Source organism: Choloepus didactylus, chromosome 11 (assembly GCF_015220235.1).
Source record: "Choloepus didactylus isolate mChoDid1 chromosome 11, mChoDid1.pri, whole genome shotgun sequence".
Lineage (NCBI taxonomy): Eukaryota > Metazoa > Chordata > Mammalia > Pilosa > Megalonychidae > Choloepus > Choloepus didactylus.
This window is the reverse complement of record NC_051317.1, coordinates 25,250,943-25,266,349: the sequence shown is the minus strand read 5'-3', so window position 1 is coordinate 25,266,349 and position 15,407 is coordinate 25,250,943. Positions and strand designations below refer to the sequence as shown.

Genomic DNA, 15,407 nt, shown 5'->3' with positions numbered 1-15,407 from the left:
CTCAGGGAGGGTCTGTCTGTGCTCCGAGGCGCTGGCTCACGGTGCCTCTGGACGGCCCTGTGGGACCAGGGAGCTCTGACAGTGTCCACCCAGCAGTGCCTTCTGGGGCCTACCCTGGGTCTCTCTCGGCTTCCACCAGAGGGAGGTCCCGCCATGTGGGCACCCTGGCTGGCTCCCGGGGGCTCTGGTTTCCACTGCTCCAGCCAGCTCCCCGTGCCCCAGCTCTGGCCAGCTCCCTGCGCCCAGGCTCCGGCTGGCTCTGTGCACACAGGCGACTCCCACAGCTTGCTCTTCTGCCTTCCGCCTCTGAGGTGGCTCGGGGCACAGCGAGTCTGCCAGGCAGTCTGGGCGCCAAGCATCTCTGCTCCAGGGTGTGGGTGGACAGGGAGGAGGGCAGGAGGGCAAGGCTCGGGCCTGAGGTTGGCATGCCGGTGGCAGAGCCACATGGAGATAGGAGGGGCCGGAAGGTCGAGGAACAGACAAGGGTCAGAGTGGGGACCATGGCCTAGAGCTAAGGACAAGTACCCAGAGCCCACAGAAGATTCTGGAATTTGCTGCAGCCAGACAGGGGCCAGGCCGCCTGCCCTGCACCCTGCCCCTCCGGGGGGTGGTGTCCAGCCGAGAGCGTGTAGGCCCAGCAGCTGTGAGACCCCGGAGAGCAGCTGAGAAAACACCTGGCTCTCAGCCCAGGGGAGCAGGTCCCGCCTCACCCTCCAGGCTCCCAAAGGTGCCTGCCTCTCCAGGCAATTTAAACAACACTCAAGAAACAAAACATACTAGAGGGACCACAACAATTTATGGGAGTGAAAACAAACAAAAGCAAGTACCTTGAGCTCCTGGAACATTCTCTTTGGAGCCAAGCCCAAGCCCTGCTCCGCTTCCTCCCTGCCTCCCCCATGGCTCTGGAGGCTCCCCTTGGTTGGAGGTGTGTCCCCCCCCAGCACACACAGTTGCTGGTTGCACCTGCCTCCACCCTGGCCCCGTCGCAGTGCACGGGCACGTGCTCATTGCCAGACGAGGCAGCAGCTCTGGTGTCCCTCTCCCCACCTGCCTGGAGACTCAGGAACTGGAATGGTGCTCTCCACGGTGCCATCAAGGGCAGGGCCGTCGCCGAGGCTCACATGTTCAGGTGGGCTGCAGCTTGTGCCCCACGAGGAATGGCCGAGGCACCCCGAGGTGTCTGGTTACTGCTCCCTCAGGGAGATGGGTGCTAGACTCCCTCAGGGCTTGGGTGGGGCCATTGACACTGCTGCTGGCCAGCCCCTCCCTGTTGGTTCAGTCTGGGGAGGGGGTTTCCGAACCCGCGGGGCCCTGGAGCCCTAGACACACGAAAGTGCGGGGTCTGGGAGTTGTGGTGCTTTTCTGGAACGCTGTGACATGCTGTGGTTTCATTCCATTATTTGTAGTAGAAATAACTCTGGCAGAGGAGAACGATGGCAAGTGGATGCGGGCTGTAGAAGCACGGCGCAAACACATTACAGAAGCGTGGTCCGAGATTTCCTGGCAGCATGGTTCCGTCTTCATTTTGTCTGTGTGTGCAGGCAAACGCTGGCGGGCACCACCATTTCACCACAGTTTATGGGAGTGAAGCAAACAAACAGCAGAGCAGGTACCTTGAGCTCCCAGAACATTCCCTTCGGAGACAAACGCAAGCCCTGCTGCAGGAGCCCTGGAAAGAAAATGATGACCCTGGGGGTGCGGTGGGGGTGGCAGTCACCGAGAAGGGCTGGAAGGCGGGCGATGGCAGGGGGCAGCAAACCACCGTCTGCAGCCTGCCTTCTCTTTTCACTCTGCCACAAAATTGTGAGATAATAACAAGATGTTAAAAAGAGCAATATAGTTAAACTTTAAAACTAAAGAAAAAGTTACAGGTTACAATTTGTGGGATTAAGATAAAGTGGTGCTTAGAGGAATCTCCTTAAGTGCAGATGCTAGAAAACATTAGGCACGTCTAAGAACAGCAAGCTGGGCTTCCACCTTAAGAAGGAAAAAAAGCATCAAACGAGAAAGTGTAAGGAAGGGACTCCTGTGGAAGTCAAAATTAATACGATTGAATAGTTCACAATAGAAGGAATAAACAAACCCAAAGCTGGTTCTTTGAACAGATTAATAAAATAGACAAATATCTGGCAATATGGGTTTAAAAATGTTTAAAAGCCCAAATAATACCAGCAGTGAACTTACAGATCAGTGCTGACTTAAAGTCACAGCATAGCGTAGCGGGCACGGTCAGGCCACTGAACCTGAGAGCAGACGAGACGGAGCGTTTGGTGAGGGGAGGGTACTGAAGTGGACTCAAGAAAAATGGGAACTCTGGGTAGGCCAGAAGGCTCAGGTACATGGAAACAGCTGACAGAAGTCTACCCAGAAGCTCTTCCAGAGGAACAGGCAGCTCGGTGGTGGTGGAACGCTGTTGCCACAGTGGACGGCGGGAAGGAGGAAATGATGGGTCTGTCTCCCTCATGAACTTAGATGATGAGTCAGTCCCGAGCAAGCAGAGTCAGCAGTTCCTTTAAACCTTTCGAAGCCGGGAGCTTCCCAGCACCGCAGCAGACTGCTAGTGGAAGAGCGGTTAACGCCACACATCACGTTCTCAGATCCTGCCAGAACAAGCCATGTTACCCCAGTGCATGCGGGAGATGCCTGATAAAACTCAGCCCCCCCTCACGAGCTAAAACAAAACAAAGCTCTCAGAAACCACTGTGTTCAGGATCGCGAGGGACTTTCTCACCAGTCAGGAGCATTTACTGGCCACCGAGAGAAAGCACCCCGTTCACGGTGGAACAGTCTCGCCCGCGCCAGCAGGGGACAGTGGGTCTGCCGGCTCTGCTTCTGCTCACCTCACTTGGAAAATGGAGCTTCCAGCCCCACTGAAGACGAGGGAATGAGGCGTTAAAGATGCCATCGTTTGCACGCCGAGACCTTGCCGTCCTACCAAGCACTTGGAATGTGGCAAGTCGGAAGGAAGATGGGCTGTCAGTACAAAGCACACGCTGGTTTCCAAGGCTTAGCCTAGGAAATGTAAACCAGCTCGTCAGTCACTTTCATATGGAGTGAGTATTGAAAGTATAGTTCAGATACACTGAGTTAAGTCAACTCTAAAACTGATTTCAACGTAGCCACTAGAGAACTGAGAGTAGCATAGTAGCTCACCTTGTATTTCTGTCGGATGGTCTGGTCTCCACGGAAAGCCCAGAAGAGTCTACAGAGAAACATGGAAATGACGTCAGAATACTCACAGCTGCAGGTAACAGGAACCCAACAGGATGAGTCGGGGTGGGAGGGCTTGGGTGCAGGAGCCCGGGGTCCCTCGTGTCTTCAGCCTGTCAGCTGAGGGTCCCCCAGCTCCGCCTCCTGTCTTCAGCCTATCAGCTGTGTTCCCCATGGATCCAAAGCGGAAACAGCTGCTTTCTGCACAGCATCTTCTCATCAGCGAGCAGGCCTCTTCCACAGCTGGCTGCAGAGCCTCCCTTTGGCCCCAGTCCCGCGTTGGGGCTGCTGCCAGTGCGGGGATGGGGTGATGATGAACCACCACGGACCAAGCTTGATTCACCGCCTGGGGCCTGGGAAGAGCTGAGGCCCTGAGATATCTTGACAGGGTTGGAGGTTCTGTTCAGAAGTTAACAAGAAGGGAGGGAAGTGACATGCAGAGGATTCACCAGGGCTGCCCGGGATGCTGTCAGCACAGACAGCAGCTGGTTCCTGTGTCCCAACAACCACCAGTGAGAACATCACTCCACAACCTACACAAACAGAGGCTGTGCCGTGTTCATGGACACCAGCAGCTGATGTTGCAGATACCTCCAGTCTCTCCCAGCCGATGGGCAGACTCAGTGCAGCTCCAATCGGAATTCCAGCAGGATTGGCAGAAATTGACAAGTTGACTTAAAAATGTTTATGGAAATTGAAAGGGCCAAGAATAAATTTTTAAAAGGTCAGAATAACCGGAACTATGGTAATTGGCAGGCTGTGATATTTGCACATGGATATAAATGTGGCGTGTTTTAGGCAGCACAGTCTCGGTGTGAAGGTCAGTAGAGGCTCAGCGCACGCCCATGCATCAGGGAGGACAGAGCGTGGCCTCTTCTGTAACTGGTGCAGGGCCACTTGGATACTGGGGAGAAAGCAAACGAGCGAGCGCCTTCCCCACACACCCAGGGGCACACCCAGGTGGATCCCAGACCCAAACGTAAGAGGTAAAACCCGGTTTCTACCTGCGACCATAGGGAAGTGTCTTCTTGGTCGTGGGAGGGTCGAGATTTCTTAAGCAGTACACACACGTGCACATGTGCACACACACGCACACGCAAACACGCCACCAACCAGGAAGGAGGAACACAGGGGACTGCATCTGTTTTTCAAAAGATGTTAAGAGCCTGAAACTTTAAACCAAAGAGTGGGAGATTTACCACATGAAGAAATGACAGAGGCCTCATTTTGTTCATATAAACAGTTCTCATAAATCAATTTTTTAAAAACCCAATAGAAAAATGATCAAGAGACTTTATCAGGCACTTCCCTAAAGAGGATCTCCAAAAGGCTGATGATCACAAAGAAGCGTTGAGCCTCCTTGGTCATTGGCGACAGCTCTGTCCCCACCAGGACGCTAAAATTAAAACAGCTGGCAGCGCCCAATATTGGCAAGGATTGAGACCCAGGGCCCCCCGGTGCTGCCGGTGGGGTTTCTGCAGGTACGGCCACCTGGGAAAGTTCCTGCCTGCTCCGCAGAGTGGGGTGTGCCTGTGCCCCAGCCCGGGAGTGTCCACGGCTCCTTCCGTTCCCACAGCAGGGTGGGTGGGGGCTGCTGGAAGGCATGGCGGAGCATCAGTGGCCCCCAGCTGGCAGCATCCCCCGGGCACGTCGCCAGCAGAGAGCACCGTGCTGATGGGTGCCAGGGTGGGAGGCACTGGGAGGCCGCCAGCCACCCCCCATGCAGAGCCAATTTGGTTCTCCATGAGGACCCGGAGAACAGCTGCCAGTGATAAAGTTCACGGCATGAGGCCCCGCGACTGTGAGGGCCCCAGAAGACCAGCCTGCGTCAGGTGTACGCTGCACCTGGGGCTTCCCTGGGGTGTGATGAGGGCACGTTGGCCAGGGGCTGCACTGGGGGCTGTGGGGAGTCAGTGTGGCCCTGGGGGTACCACTCCAGAAGTGTGCACTGTGATGAGGTGACCCCGGCATTCAGAGGGAAAGTGGGGTGGGAGGGTTGTCCTGTCCACAGCTCATACGGACTTCAGGGTGAGGAGAAGTGGCCTTGATGTCTACCGACACACAGACCTCAGTGGGTAGAGTTTACGTTTACGTGATGTGCTGTTCTGTGCGTGAAGTACTCGTGCTGTACTTTATGGGCACCGAGCTGCACTGCTGTGTTCTTACAACAGTCCTTTCCCCTGCTTTCCCTGACCCCACAGTCCTCGTGGAGCCCACCGTCCGTCTTGCTCCTCTGTGTCCTGGCTGTGCTCTCCCCCTCGGCCTCCAGGACCCCCTTCTTCCCCCGCTCCCCCTCCAGGAGCGTCTCTGCCCTCCCCGGCGCGTCCTTTTTCCCAGGCCCGCGCCCCTCTCCGGCGCATCCCCCTGTGCTTCTGGGTGGTTCCTGGCTCGGACAGTCACCCCGGTGGTCTGGTGCCTATCGTACCTTCCGTAGCAACAAAGGCTCAGATTGCTGCCCACGGTATAAGCGCGTGGCTGCACCAGTGGTTGGAAAGCTAAAAAGAGGACGGTTCTTCTATGCACAGCCACTGGGAGCGGGGTCAGGGGGAAGCACCTGGGGGTGCACGTCCCGGGTGGGGGGTTGGTGGGGTCGCCTTGGGGGGCTGGATGCAAGGGGAGATGGGAGTGGGGATGCGGGGACCCTGGGGATGGAGTGCTGGCAGGGGCGGGGCTGCTGGCTGGGGGCGGCTGGTGGGGGTGGTGCTGTGAGGGGCTTCTGGTGGGGGCCCGTGGGGGGCAGCGGAATGGCGCCCCATGGGGCTGACAGGAAGAGCACCCGTGGTGGTCTCTCCTGGGCCACCTGCAGTGCCCTGCGAAGGGCCGCAGCCCGGGCAGCCGGGACGGTGGGTGGGTGGGCGGTGCGCCCTGCCACCTGCAGCACTCCTCTCCACAGGTGGCCGTCCTGACGCTGACCCTCTTCCCCGTCCGGCTGCTGGTGGCCGCCTGCATGATGCTGCTGGCCTGGCCCCTGGCCTTCATCGCCTCGCTGGGCTGTGCCGACAAGGAGCCGGAGCAGCCGCTGGCCTTGTGGCGGAAGTGAGTCGGGGCGCGGTGGGGGTGACACGGGTGGGGGGCGGGGACCTGACAGCCCCAAGGGCCTGCTCACCTGTTCCAGGTTGTCCCCCTGGTGTGGTCCCCTCGCCGTCTCCTGTCCCAGGGCCCATAGCTGCTCAGGCTGCCTTCTCCATGGACGAGCCCCCCACACTCCAGGAGCCTGTCCTCTGTTATCTTTCCATGTCGCCCACTGACTCCATTCTAGTTTGCTAATGCTGCCGGAATGCAAAACTCCAGAGACGGACTGGCTTTTATAAAAGGGGTTTATTTGGTTACAAAGTTAGTCTTAAAGTCATCAAGTGTCCAAGGTAACACATCAGCAATCGGGTACCTTCACTGGAGGATGGCCAGTGGTGTCCGGGAAACCTCTGTTAGCTGGGAAGGCACGTGGTTGGCGTCTGCTCCAAAGTTCTGGTTTCAAAATGGCTTTCTCCCAGGATGTTCCTCTCTAGGCTGCAGTTCCTTAAAAATGTCACTCTTAGTTGCTCTTGGGGTATTTGTCCTCTCTTAGCTTCTCTGGAGCAAGAGTCTGCTTTCAACAGCCATCTTCAAACTGTCTCTCATCTGCAGTTCCTCTCTCAGCTCCTGTGCATTCTTCAAAGTGTCCCTCTTGGCTGTAGCAAGCTCACTCTTTCTGTCTGAGCTTACATAGTGCTCCAGTGAACTAATCAAGGCCCACCCTGAATGGGTGGGGCCACACCTCCCTGGAAATTATCCAGTCAGGGTCATCACCCACATTGGGTGGGGCACATTTCACGGAAACAACATAATCCAAACATTCCCACGAAATCAACACTAATATGTCTTCCCCCCACAAGATTGCATCAAAGAACATGGCTTTTTCTGGGGGACATAATACATGCAAACCAGCACAGACTCCGGCCGTCTCACGCCCCCTGCCTGGGTCTCCCCCTGAGGCTTGGTCTTGGGGAGTTCTGCGGACCTCGGGGCCCATTCTCCCTGAGTTTGTAGCCCCACCCCCCCCCCCCATCCCACGGCCTCCTCTGCTCCACAACCTGCTGTGGCTCCTATGCCTGCAGGCTCTCTACAGCCCCCAGCCCCCAGCCCCGCCCCGTGGAGGGCCCTGAGGCTCTGTGGCCGCTGCTCAGGGTGCCTCTGCACGGAGGCTGGGAGCCCAGGTGGGGGCCTCCCTTCCAGGTGGAGGTGCCAGGCTGGGATGGGGCACCTCTGGGGCAGCAGATGGCCCCCCTGGCCGCCACCCACCGCCTGGCCACGTGTGAGCAGAGGCCGCATCTTAGAAGTCTCGGGTTACATCATAAAAATCCCTGTTTTTTTTGGCTGCCCCTGACAAAGGAGACGCTCTGGCCGTGGACTGTGTGTCCCTGGGGGCTGGGTGTCCCTGGCAGCCCTGAACTTCTCCCCTCTTTACACATCCCATACGAGGAAGCCCGTCTGTCGAAGGACGTGTCGTGAAACGCCGAAAGGAGAGCCAAGGGGACCAGCAGTACAGCAACCTGAGATGGAATCACAGTAGCTTCTTGGTCCACTTAAATTCTTAAAGCTTTCCTCCCCCAAAGTATGTGCCGTTAGTTAAGAAAATTCTTCTGAGACATGCTAAGTACATGCAGTGCCTTAAAATTCATTGTTCTGTCCAAAACCGGGCTGCTGCAGCCTCACTCTCACGTCTTCTCACCTCACCCACGCTGCCCTGTTGCAACAGGGCCTGCGTGGCCTAGTGGACTGACGGCCGGAGCTTGGCAGAGACAGCTCCCTGGGCCCTGGCGTGATGGGCCGGCTCAGTAGCTCCCTTCCTCGAGAGTTGCCTGATGCTGGACCTTCTGAGTGGGCTGTGGGCAGCAGGGAGGGCCCGGGCAGCTGGCGCCTCGCTTGGGGTGCTTCCCACTGTCCACGGGCGCCACAGGCAGGGCCGGGGGTTCAGGGCCACAGCGGCTGCCCCCGTCCATCCCGGCAGGGTTCAGAGGGCTTGCGTCCACGGCACCTGGTGTCCCTCGGGGAGCCCCTACCCCAGGGGACCTGACCCCACCAAGGCAGGCCTGGGGCCGTCTCAGAAGGGGAAGGTGATCTCACCACTCCGGTGGGTGTGGACAGGCCGTCGGCCGCGCGGGCTGTTGGTTTCCTCATTTTGCCTGTTTGGATTTTCTAAATTCTCTTTGAAGAACACGCTTTACTTTGAGTTCTTTTTTCATGTCATTTGAACTTGGTGGCAAATATATATAATCTAGCAAGATAAATCTGAACCAAATCAGAATCAGAGTTTCAGTTCTGCCAGGTTGAGATCCCACAGCTAGAAGGCAGAGATGTGGCAGCGTTTGACAGATGCCTGGTGATCCGGTTGAAAGGTTTGGTTTTGACTAACGATAGCCTGATGGTCCTTTCCCCGCACCGTTTGGCCCAGCTCCCTGCTGCTTCATCTCTCTTCTGGAACTGAGCTCACCTCCACCCTGCTCTGTCCTCCTCCCCCACAGCTTAGGAATCCTTACACAACTGTGATTCCTATCTTTTTAAAATAGATTACTCCGGGCTGTTTTCCATCTTCCCCTGCTAACCCTCGTGTGGTTTTTCTTGTCCATGAATAATTTACTTGGCTTCATCCGATGATAAACGGCCCTGCCTTGAAGATTCGTTAGCGAGCAGGTCCCAGGCAAACATAAAGCGGTTCACCACAGCTCCGCACCGCGGTTCCACGCCGCGACCCCGCGTGTGTGATCGACCGCGTCATTGTGTGTGTGTGCACCACACACGTGCTCGTTCCACCCCAGCCCCGGGACAGCCCCATGGTTTCACACAGCAGCATTTCCTGAAAATACTGAAAACCCGACACACGGCCCCAGGCTGGGTGCTGGGGGGAAACAGAAAACAGCAGACTCTGTGCAGAACTTCTCCAGGGCAGACACTGCAGTAAAGCACCTCAATTTGGGACACAAGGGATTAGGAGAAAACGGTTTTTGAAAGAGCTGGATTCAGAGTATATAATGCTTTTGCTAAAGAATAATTATGCAGTCAGCTGGCGATTACAGTTATAGCACATTAGGCACAGTTTTGAGTAGATGGATGCTAGGTTAAGAAGGATTTTTGCTGAATGTAATTTAGTGTCATTCATACTTTCCTAAAATAAAAATCTTCAGTTCTTAATGAATGGAACAACTATGCAATTTTGCAAAAGATACTAAGTTACATTCAAAATACAAGTGTTGTAAAACTGACAGCCTCTTTCTGCAGAGGCCTGACCGTCGGGGCTCTCGAGCCCGGCCGAGAGGTGACGGCGACAGTCCTGCCAGCCAGAGCGTCCCTCAGCAGGCTTGGCTGGTTCTGAGGAAGGACGCCTTTCCTTAGTGTTGGTCCAGGGTGTCCTTCCCAATTCCAGGCTTCCCTCCACACAACCAGCCTCCTCTCTCTTTGGGGCTGGCACCCCTCCGCGCCCTTGCCCTGGCTTGGCACCACCCGAGAAAAGCGAGGCAGCCACAACCGCCTTCCCCCCAGGTTCCCAGGGAACCATCCCACCTGCTTGAGGGGGACAAGGCTACCCATCCCCATCATCAGGCTCTTCTTCCTGCTCCCTCCAAGATCAGAGCTCCTCTCCCCTCCATCATCAGAGCTCCTCTCCCCTCCATCATCAGAGCTCCTCTCTTCCCTCCATCATCAGAGCTCCTCTCCCCCTCCATCATCAGAGCTCCTCTCCCCCTCCACATCAGAGCTCCTCTCCCCCTCCACTTCAGAGCTCTGCTCCCCCCTCCTTCCATCATCAGAGCTCCTCTCCCCTCCATCATCAGAGCTCCTCTCCCCCTCCACATCAGAGCTCCTCTCCCCCTCCACATCAGAGCTCTGCTCCCCCCTCCTTCCATCATCAGAGCTCCTCTCCTTCTCTGTCGTCAGAGCTCCTCTCTTCCCTCCATCTTCAGAGCTCCTCTCCCCCTCCACATTAGAGCTCCGCTCCCCTCTCCCTCCATCATCAGAACCCCTCTCCCCCTCTGTCATCAGAGCTCCTCTCCCCCTCCATCATCAGAGCTCCTCTCCCCCCTCCTTCCATCATCAGAGCTCCTCTCCCACCTCCCTCCATCATCAGAGCTCCTCTCCCCCTCCATCATCAGAGCTCCTTTCCCCCTCCGTCATCAGAGCTCCTCTCCTCCCCTGTCATCGTCTCCAAGAAGCCACCTGCACACCGAGAAGCTGTCACCTCCCCCACCGCCAGCCCCCACCCCATCCATAGGCTCCCTTCCCAGTAGAGCTGTTGGAAACATATTCATTCATTCTCTCCGTTCTCTTTGATGAGTGAGCCTTTGCTGGGCACCCCTCCTCCGGCACCTGGTTCCCAGCCCCTGCTCCCGACTTCTGACATCAGCATGTCTGGCTCCATTTTCTGCTCTACCTAGGCTCAGTCACTGGAGAAGTTGAGTTCCATGACATCTATAAGCCAGGGACGCCCAGGCTTCCTCCCCGGGGTACTCCCTCGGCTGTCCGTAGATGAGCCTCAGACCCAGCACGCCCACAAGGGACTCCTGGCTCCCCGGCCCCCTCAGCCTGTCCTGGCCACGGCCCCTGCACCTTCACTGGGGGGCATCTGTGTTGTGGAGTCTCTGCCCACCGCCTGCCCATCAAGTGTCTGCACGGCAGCACAGGGGCCTGCGAGCGTGGGCATCAGAGCGCAGCCCTGCGGGAGCCCCCGGCCCCAGTGTGAAAGTCCTCACGACCCTACCAGCCACCCTCACCCCCCACCTCCACACACACACACACACGCACACACACACACACACACAGGTGCAGCTCTCCCTCCCCGGTAGACACACACACACACACACACACACATGCGGCTCTCCCTACCCGGCAGTGCCCCCCCCCCACACACACACACACAGGCGCAGCTCTCCCTCCCTGGCAGCCACACACACACACACAGGCGCAGCTCTCCCTCCCCGGTAGACACACACACACACACACACACACACTCGGCTCTCCCTCCCCGGCAGTGCCCCCCCACACACACACACACACACACGTGCACGCGCGCGCAGCTCTCCCTCCCCGGGAGACAGACAGACACACACACACACACACACACAGACACACACACACACACGTGCGCGCGCGGCTCTCCCTCCCCGGCAGTGCCCACACACACACACACACACACACACACACACACACACACGTGCGTGTGCGGCTCTCCCTCCCTGGCAGCCACACAGGCCTCCAGGCCATTTCCCAGCAGCCGCCACACCCTGCATCACGGCCTGTGCACGGCTCCCCCTCAGCCCGGCCCGGCCCTGCACCCAGTGTGCGCGGTGAGCCCTGTCCCCTCAGGTCTGCCCGTCACTCTCCCCGCTGCCCCTCCTGACCCTGCTTATTCCACGCTGCTTGCTGTGTCCGTCAGTGCCTCCTAACTGACCACACAAGTCACTGATTTTCTTCTTTCCCACCATGAAGTCAGCTCCTGGGGGGCAGGAGCTTCTTTCTGTTTCCTGGTGGACCCTTGGTACCTGGTTCACTGTCTGGCAAAAAGTAAGTGTTCCGGTTTGCTAGAGCTGCTGGAATGCAAAATAACAGAAATAGATTGGCTTTTATAGAGAGGATTTATTAGGTTACAAGTACAGTTCTACAGCCATAAAAGTGTCCAAACTAAGGCATCATCTCTGAAGAAGGGCCGATGGTGTCTGGAACACCTCTGTCAGCTGGGAAGGCACGTGGCTGGCGTCTGCTGGTCGTTTTGCTCCTGGTTTGTGTTGCTTTCAGCTTCTGATTCTAGTGGCTTCTTTTTAAGCATCTGTGGGTCCTCTCTTCGCTTCTCCAGGCAGACTCTGGGCTTCATCTCTTAGCTTACATCTCCAAACATCCTTCCGTCTGCATCTCCCAGCATCTGGGGCTGTGTTGGCTCTGAGCTCCCTTAAGGACGCCAGTGAACTAATTGAGACCCACCTTGAATGGGCGGGGTCACATCTCCATGGAAACAGCCTAATCAAAAGATGGCACCCATAATAAGTGCACCCACCAGAGTGGGTCAAAAGAGCATGGTCTTTTATGGGGTACATAACAGATTCAAGCCAGCACAGTAGGTGCTCAGAAAATACTGGATGAGTATGAAGAGAGGGATTTTCCTTGAATTCGTTTTTAAATTTTTATCAGAGTGGCACGTATATGGTTGAAATAAAGTTGCGCAGTACAGACCAGCCAGTGGTATCCGGTCTGCAGCGCCCTCCCTGCCCCTCCAGCGTCCGTGTCTGGCTGTGGTTCTGCTCTCCCTCCGCGATCCTGGGCCGTGTCCCTGGTGCCTGCAGCTCTCCCGCCACCTGCCTCCCGCGCATCCTGCCGTGTGCATCCGACCCCCGCAGCGTGGAAACGCCCGTCCTTGCCCTTGGCCGGGCCCGACCTCTGCCCCGTGCCAGGCTCACGGGCTTTCTCTCCTCGCTCTCAGCAGATTTCTCAAAACTTCGTGGGTGTCAGCGTGCTTTGTTTGGGCCATTCTTCCTTGTGTGCTTTTCCTGTTTTTTTCAGAGTTTCAGATTACCGTGCGTTCTCTTGCCCTTGGCACAGCTTCGAGTCCTCGGCCTCAGGGTCCTTCTGCTGCCCAGTGAGCTGGGGCGCGTCCTGCGTCCCGGGTGGGGGCTTTCTCCCTCAGCTCCCTGCGGTCCATCTGTTTCCGGGCCAGGTTTCCTCCAGCCTTGTTTGCTGGTCGGGGTTTTCTGGAGAGCCAGGGTCTTCTCTCAGGAGGAGGGTGCGAGAAGAGCTCGGTGCGTTCCCCGTCCCCTTCCTTCTCCCCGCCCGGCAGGTCGTCTGGCTGGGAGCGGCTGGGCCCGGTCAGCTGGGAAGGTTCTGCTGCCTCCCAGCACCCTCGGCTGAGGAGCCTGAGGAGCTCATCTTCCTCTCTGGGAGGTTGCAGGATCTTCTGTAAGTTTGGTATGTTGGAAAGTTCTCCAAGGAGATGTCAAGTGTAAGTCTTCCTTCCCCCACTCATCCCACTCAGCCCTCGACGAGGCTCCAGGGCTATGCCTGTCTGTCTGCAATTCTACGGAATTCTCTCCTGTTCCTCTCTTCCTCATATGTATGTGTGTACATGTGTGAGTGTGTGTGCGTTCATGTAAACCCTTCCTTTTGACTTTGTTCTTTCTCTGGAAATCCCCTTAGTCAGATACTTTGCATCTTCTTCTCTTTTTGTTCTGTTTCTCTCTTTCCTGAACATTCTGAGAAATTGTGGTAAGATAGACTTGATTTTCTGTGTGCGTTCTCCTGTGCTCTGTACCCTTTCAGCTCACCGTGGTCTTCTCGACTCTCTGAGGCAGTACTGACGAGAGTGGTGGACTTTCCGCCCACCATGCCCACCCTGCCCGCTCCCCGGAGCAGCTCTCCGCTTCCCCGTCACCAGGCCGGTTCTGCCCACACAGCTCAGGGTTCGCAGTCGCCCGTCGGGGCCATGCAGTGGGACAGGGCAGATCCCAGACGCCAGCGACACCTCATGTGTGTCCTGGTCCGTTCTCGCCTGGGATCCGGGCTGCCTGGGAGGTCTGGACGCCCCGGGCTCAGCATGGGGTGCCGGGCTCCCAGCATCACACGGACAGCGGGGCCCGCCGCTGGCCAGTGTCCCCACCAGCCCCACTGGCTCTCCCGGGTGGCTGGGGCAGCAGGGCCTGGAGGCCCCAGGGTCTTTAGAGAGCAGCTGGCAGGCTGGGTTTTCCAGTTCTCTCCCCCGCCCCAGGAAATCTCTGCCACCTGCTGTTTGACCTTTAGGCCTGAGGGGCCAGTGGGTTGCCCCCTCGAGGGACAGACCCATCAATCCCCGCTTTTGTCCAGCTCCCGCTGCCCCCTGCCTTTGGATCTGCCCCTGGGCCTGGCCGCCTTCCTCCTTATGCGTCAGTGACCGTCCATCAGCTTTTATTTTTGCTCGTTTTTTAACTTTGGAAATTTGCATATAGAAAAGTACATTTCAAAAACATGCAGTTGAATTGTTGAAAAGTGCCCTTCTCAGTCACAGGCAGACCTAGCAGTGAGGCCTCACCCAGGAGCCCACCCCCATCTGCTCTCTCAGCAGGGAGCCCCCCCCGCCACGTGCTTCTCCCTGGTGGGGACCGCGTGTGCTGTGTGGACATTCGGTGTCAAGGCTCCCGAGGTGAGGCAAGTGCCAGGCCCAGCTGCTGTCTTAAACCACAAGCTTTTTGAGTAATTTTTCCCCAGATTCCACTGATGCTTTAGCTGAAGCTCCTATAACTATAAGATCCCAATTAACTTAAAAATCTGTTTGGTTTCCAGCATCCCCGTGTGTAACAGGCGGTGATCATTTGTCACCCAGATAAATACACATCCTTTCAGGGTGGTCCCTGCGGGGCCTCTGAGCCCCCCCAGAGAGCGGCCCCTGCTCAGCTTTGTGGGGTCCCCTTTGGGCATTCTCCCAAAGCCAGTCAGGGTCCTCTTGCTCTGTGATTCTGTCCCTACCACAGCCACTGGAGGGGGTCTGGCTCGCGAAAGGCAGCTCCGTCCCCCGTGGACCGAGCTCCATGCAGCCGGCAGCTCCTGACTGCACTCCCGTTGGCCCAGATGGTGTCGCATGTCCGAGAGAGGACTGGGAAAGGAACACACAGACTGGAGAGTCAGAATTCTCACGTATTAAACAAAAGGAAGCAAGCTCAGTTAATCTAGAATGATGTTTTACTTTCTCCCCTCACTTAATTTCCCTCTCCTCTGGCCCAGGCGAGCTTGTTTAAGGACGTGGTGTGTGGTCCCAGGACGCGAGGCACCCGGGAGCCGGGCTGGCGAGTTCCGCACACAGCTCCTGCAGCTGTGGTTCCCTCCGTCCCCTCCTGTGCGTGTCACGTGGTCTCCTGTGCCTCGCACTCGTGGTTTTGCACATGGTTGGGTTGCTGCTGGCCAAGAGATTTGGGCGCTGAGGTCTTTGACCCTGGCCTCTGCCACGTCCTGTCACTCAGAGTCTTCTGTGTCCTCCTGGCCGGAGGGCTCCTGCTCTTGGACAAGGAGGGACTCAGGTCGGGTGTCCGTGTGAGGTCAGGGCGAGGACGCCGACATCCCCGCGTCCCTCGGACGGCTGCCGTGGACCCCTGGGCGGCCGCGGGCAGAGGCCCCCGAGCTGCGGTTCTGACAGCGCCTTCCCTCGGGGTCGGCATCACCCCGAAGTGGGCGCCTGGCAGGTGGGGTGGCGGTGGCGGGGGCGCGGGCTCGGC

At 57.4% G+C, this 15,407-nt stretch overlaps 1 protein-coding gene across 3 annotated transcripts in view; it reads left to right on the top strand.

Annotated features, from left to right (window-relative positions):
- LPCAT1 (lysophosphatidylcholine acyltransferase 1) overlaps positions 1–15,407 on the top strand; it is a 53,205-nt gene that overhangs the window by 12,453 nt on the left and 25,345 nt on the right. For 2 of the 3 annotated variants that reach the window (XM_037798824.1, XM_037798823.1), the window contains exon 2: positions 6,104–6,246. In XM_037798824.1, the coding sequence (XP_037654752.1) occupies positions 6,104–6,246 (143 nt within the window). Of the gene's footprint in view, positions 1–6,103; positions 6,247–12,716; positions 13,135–15,407 lie in introns of those variants that run through there. The other variant, XM_037798825.1, reaches the window with a different exon arrangement.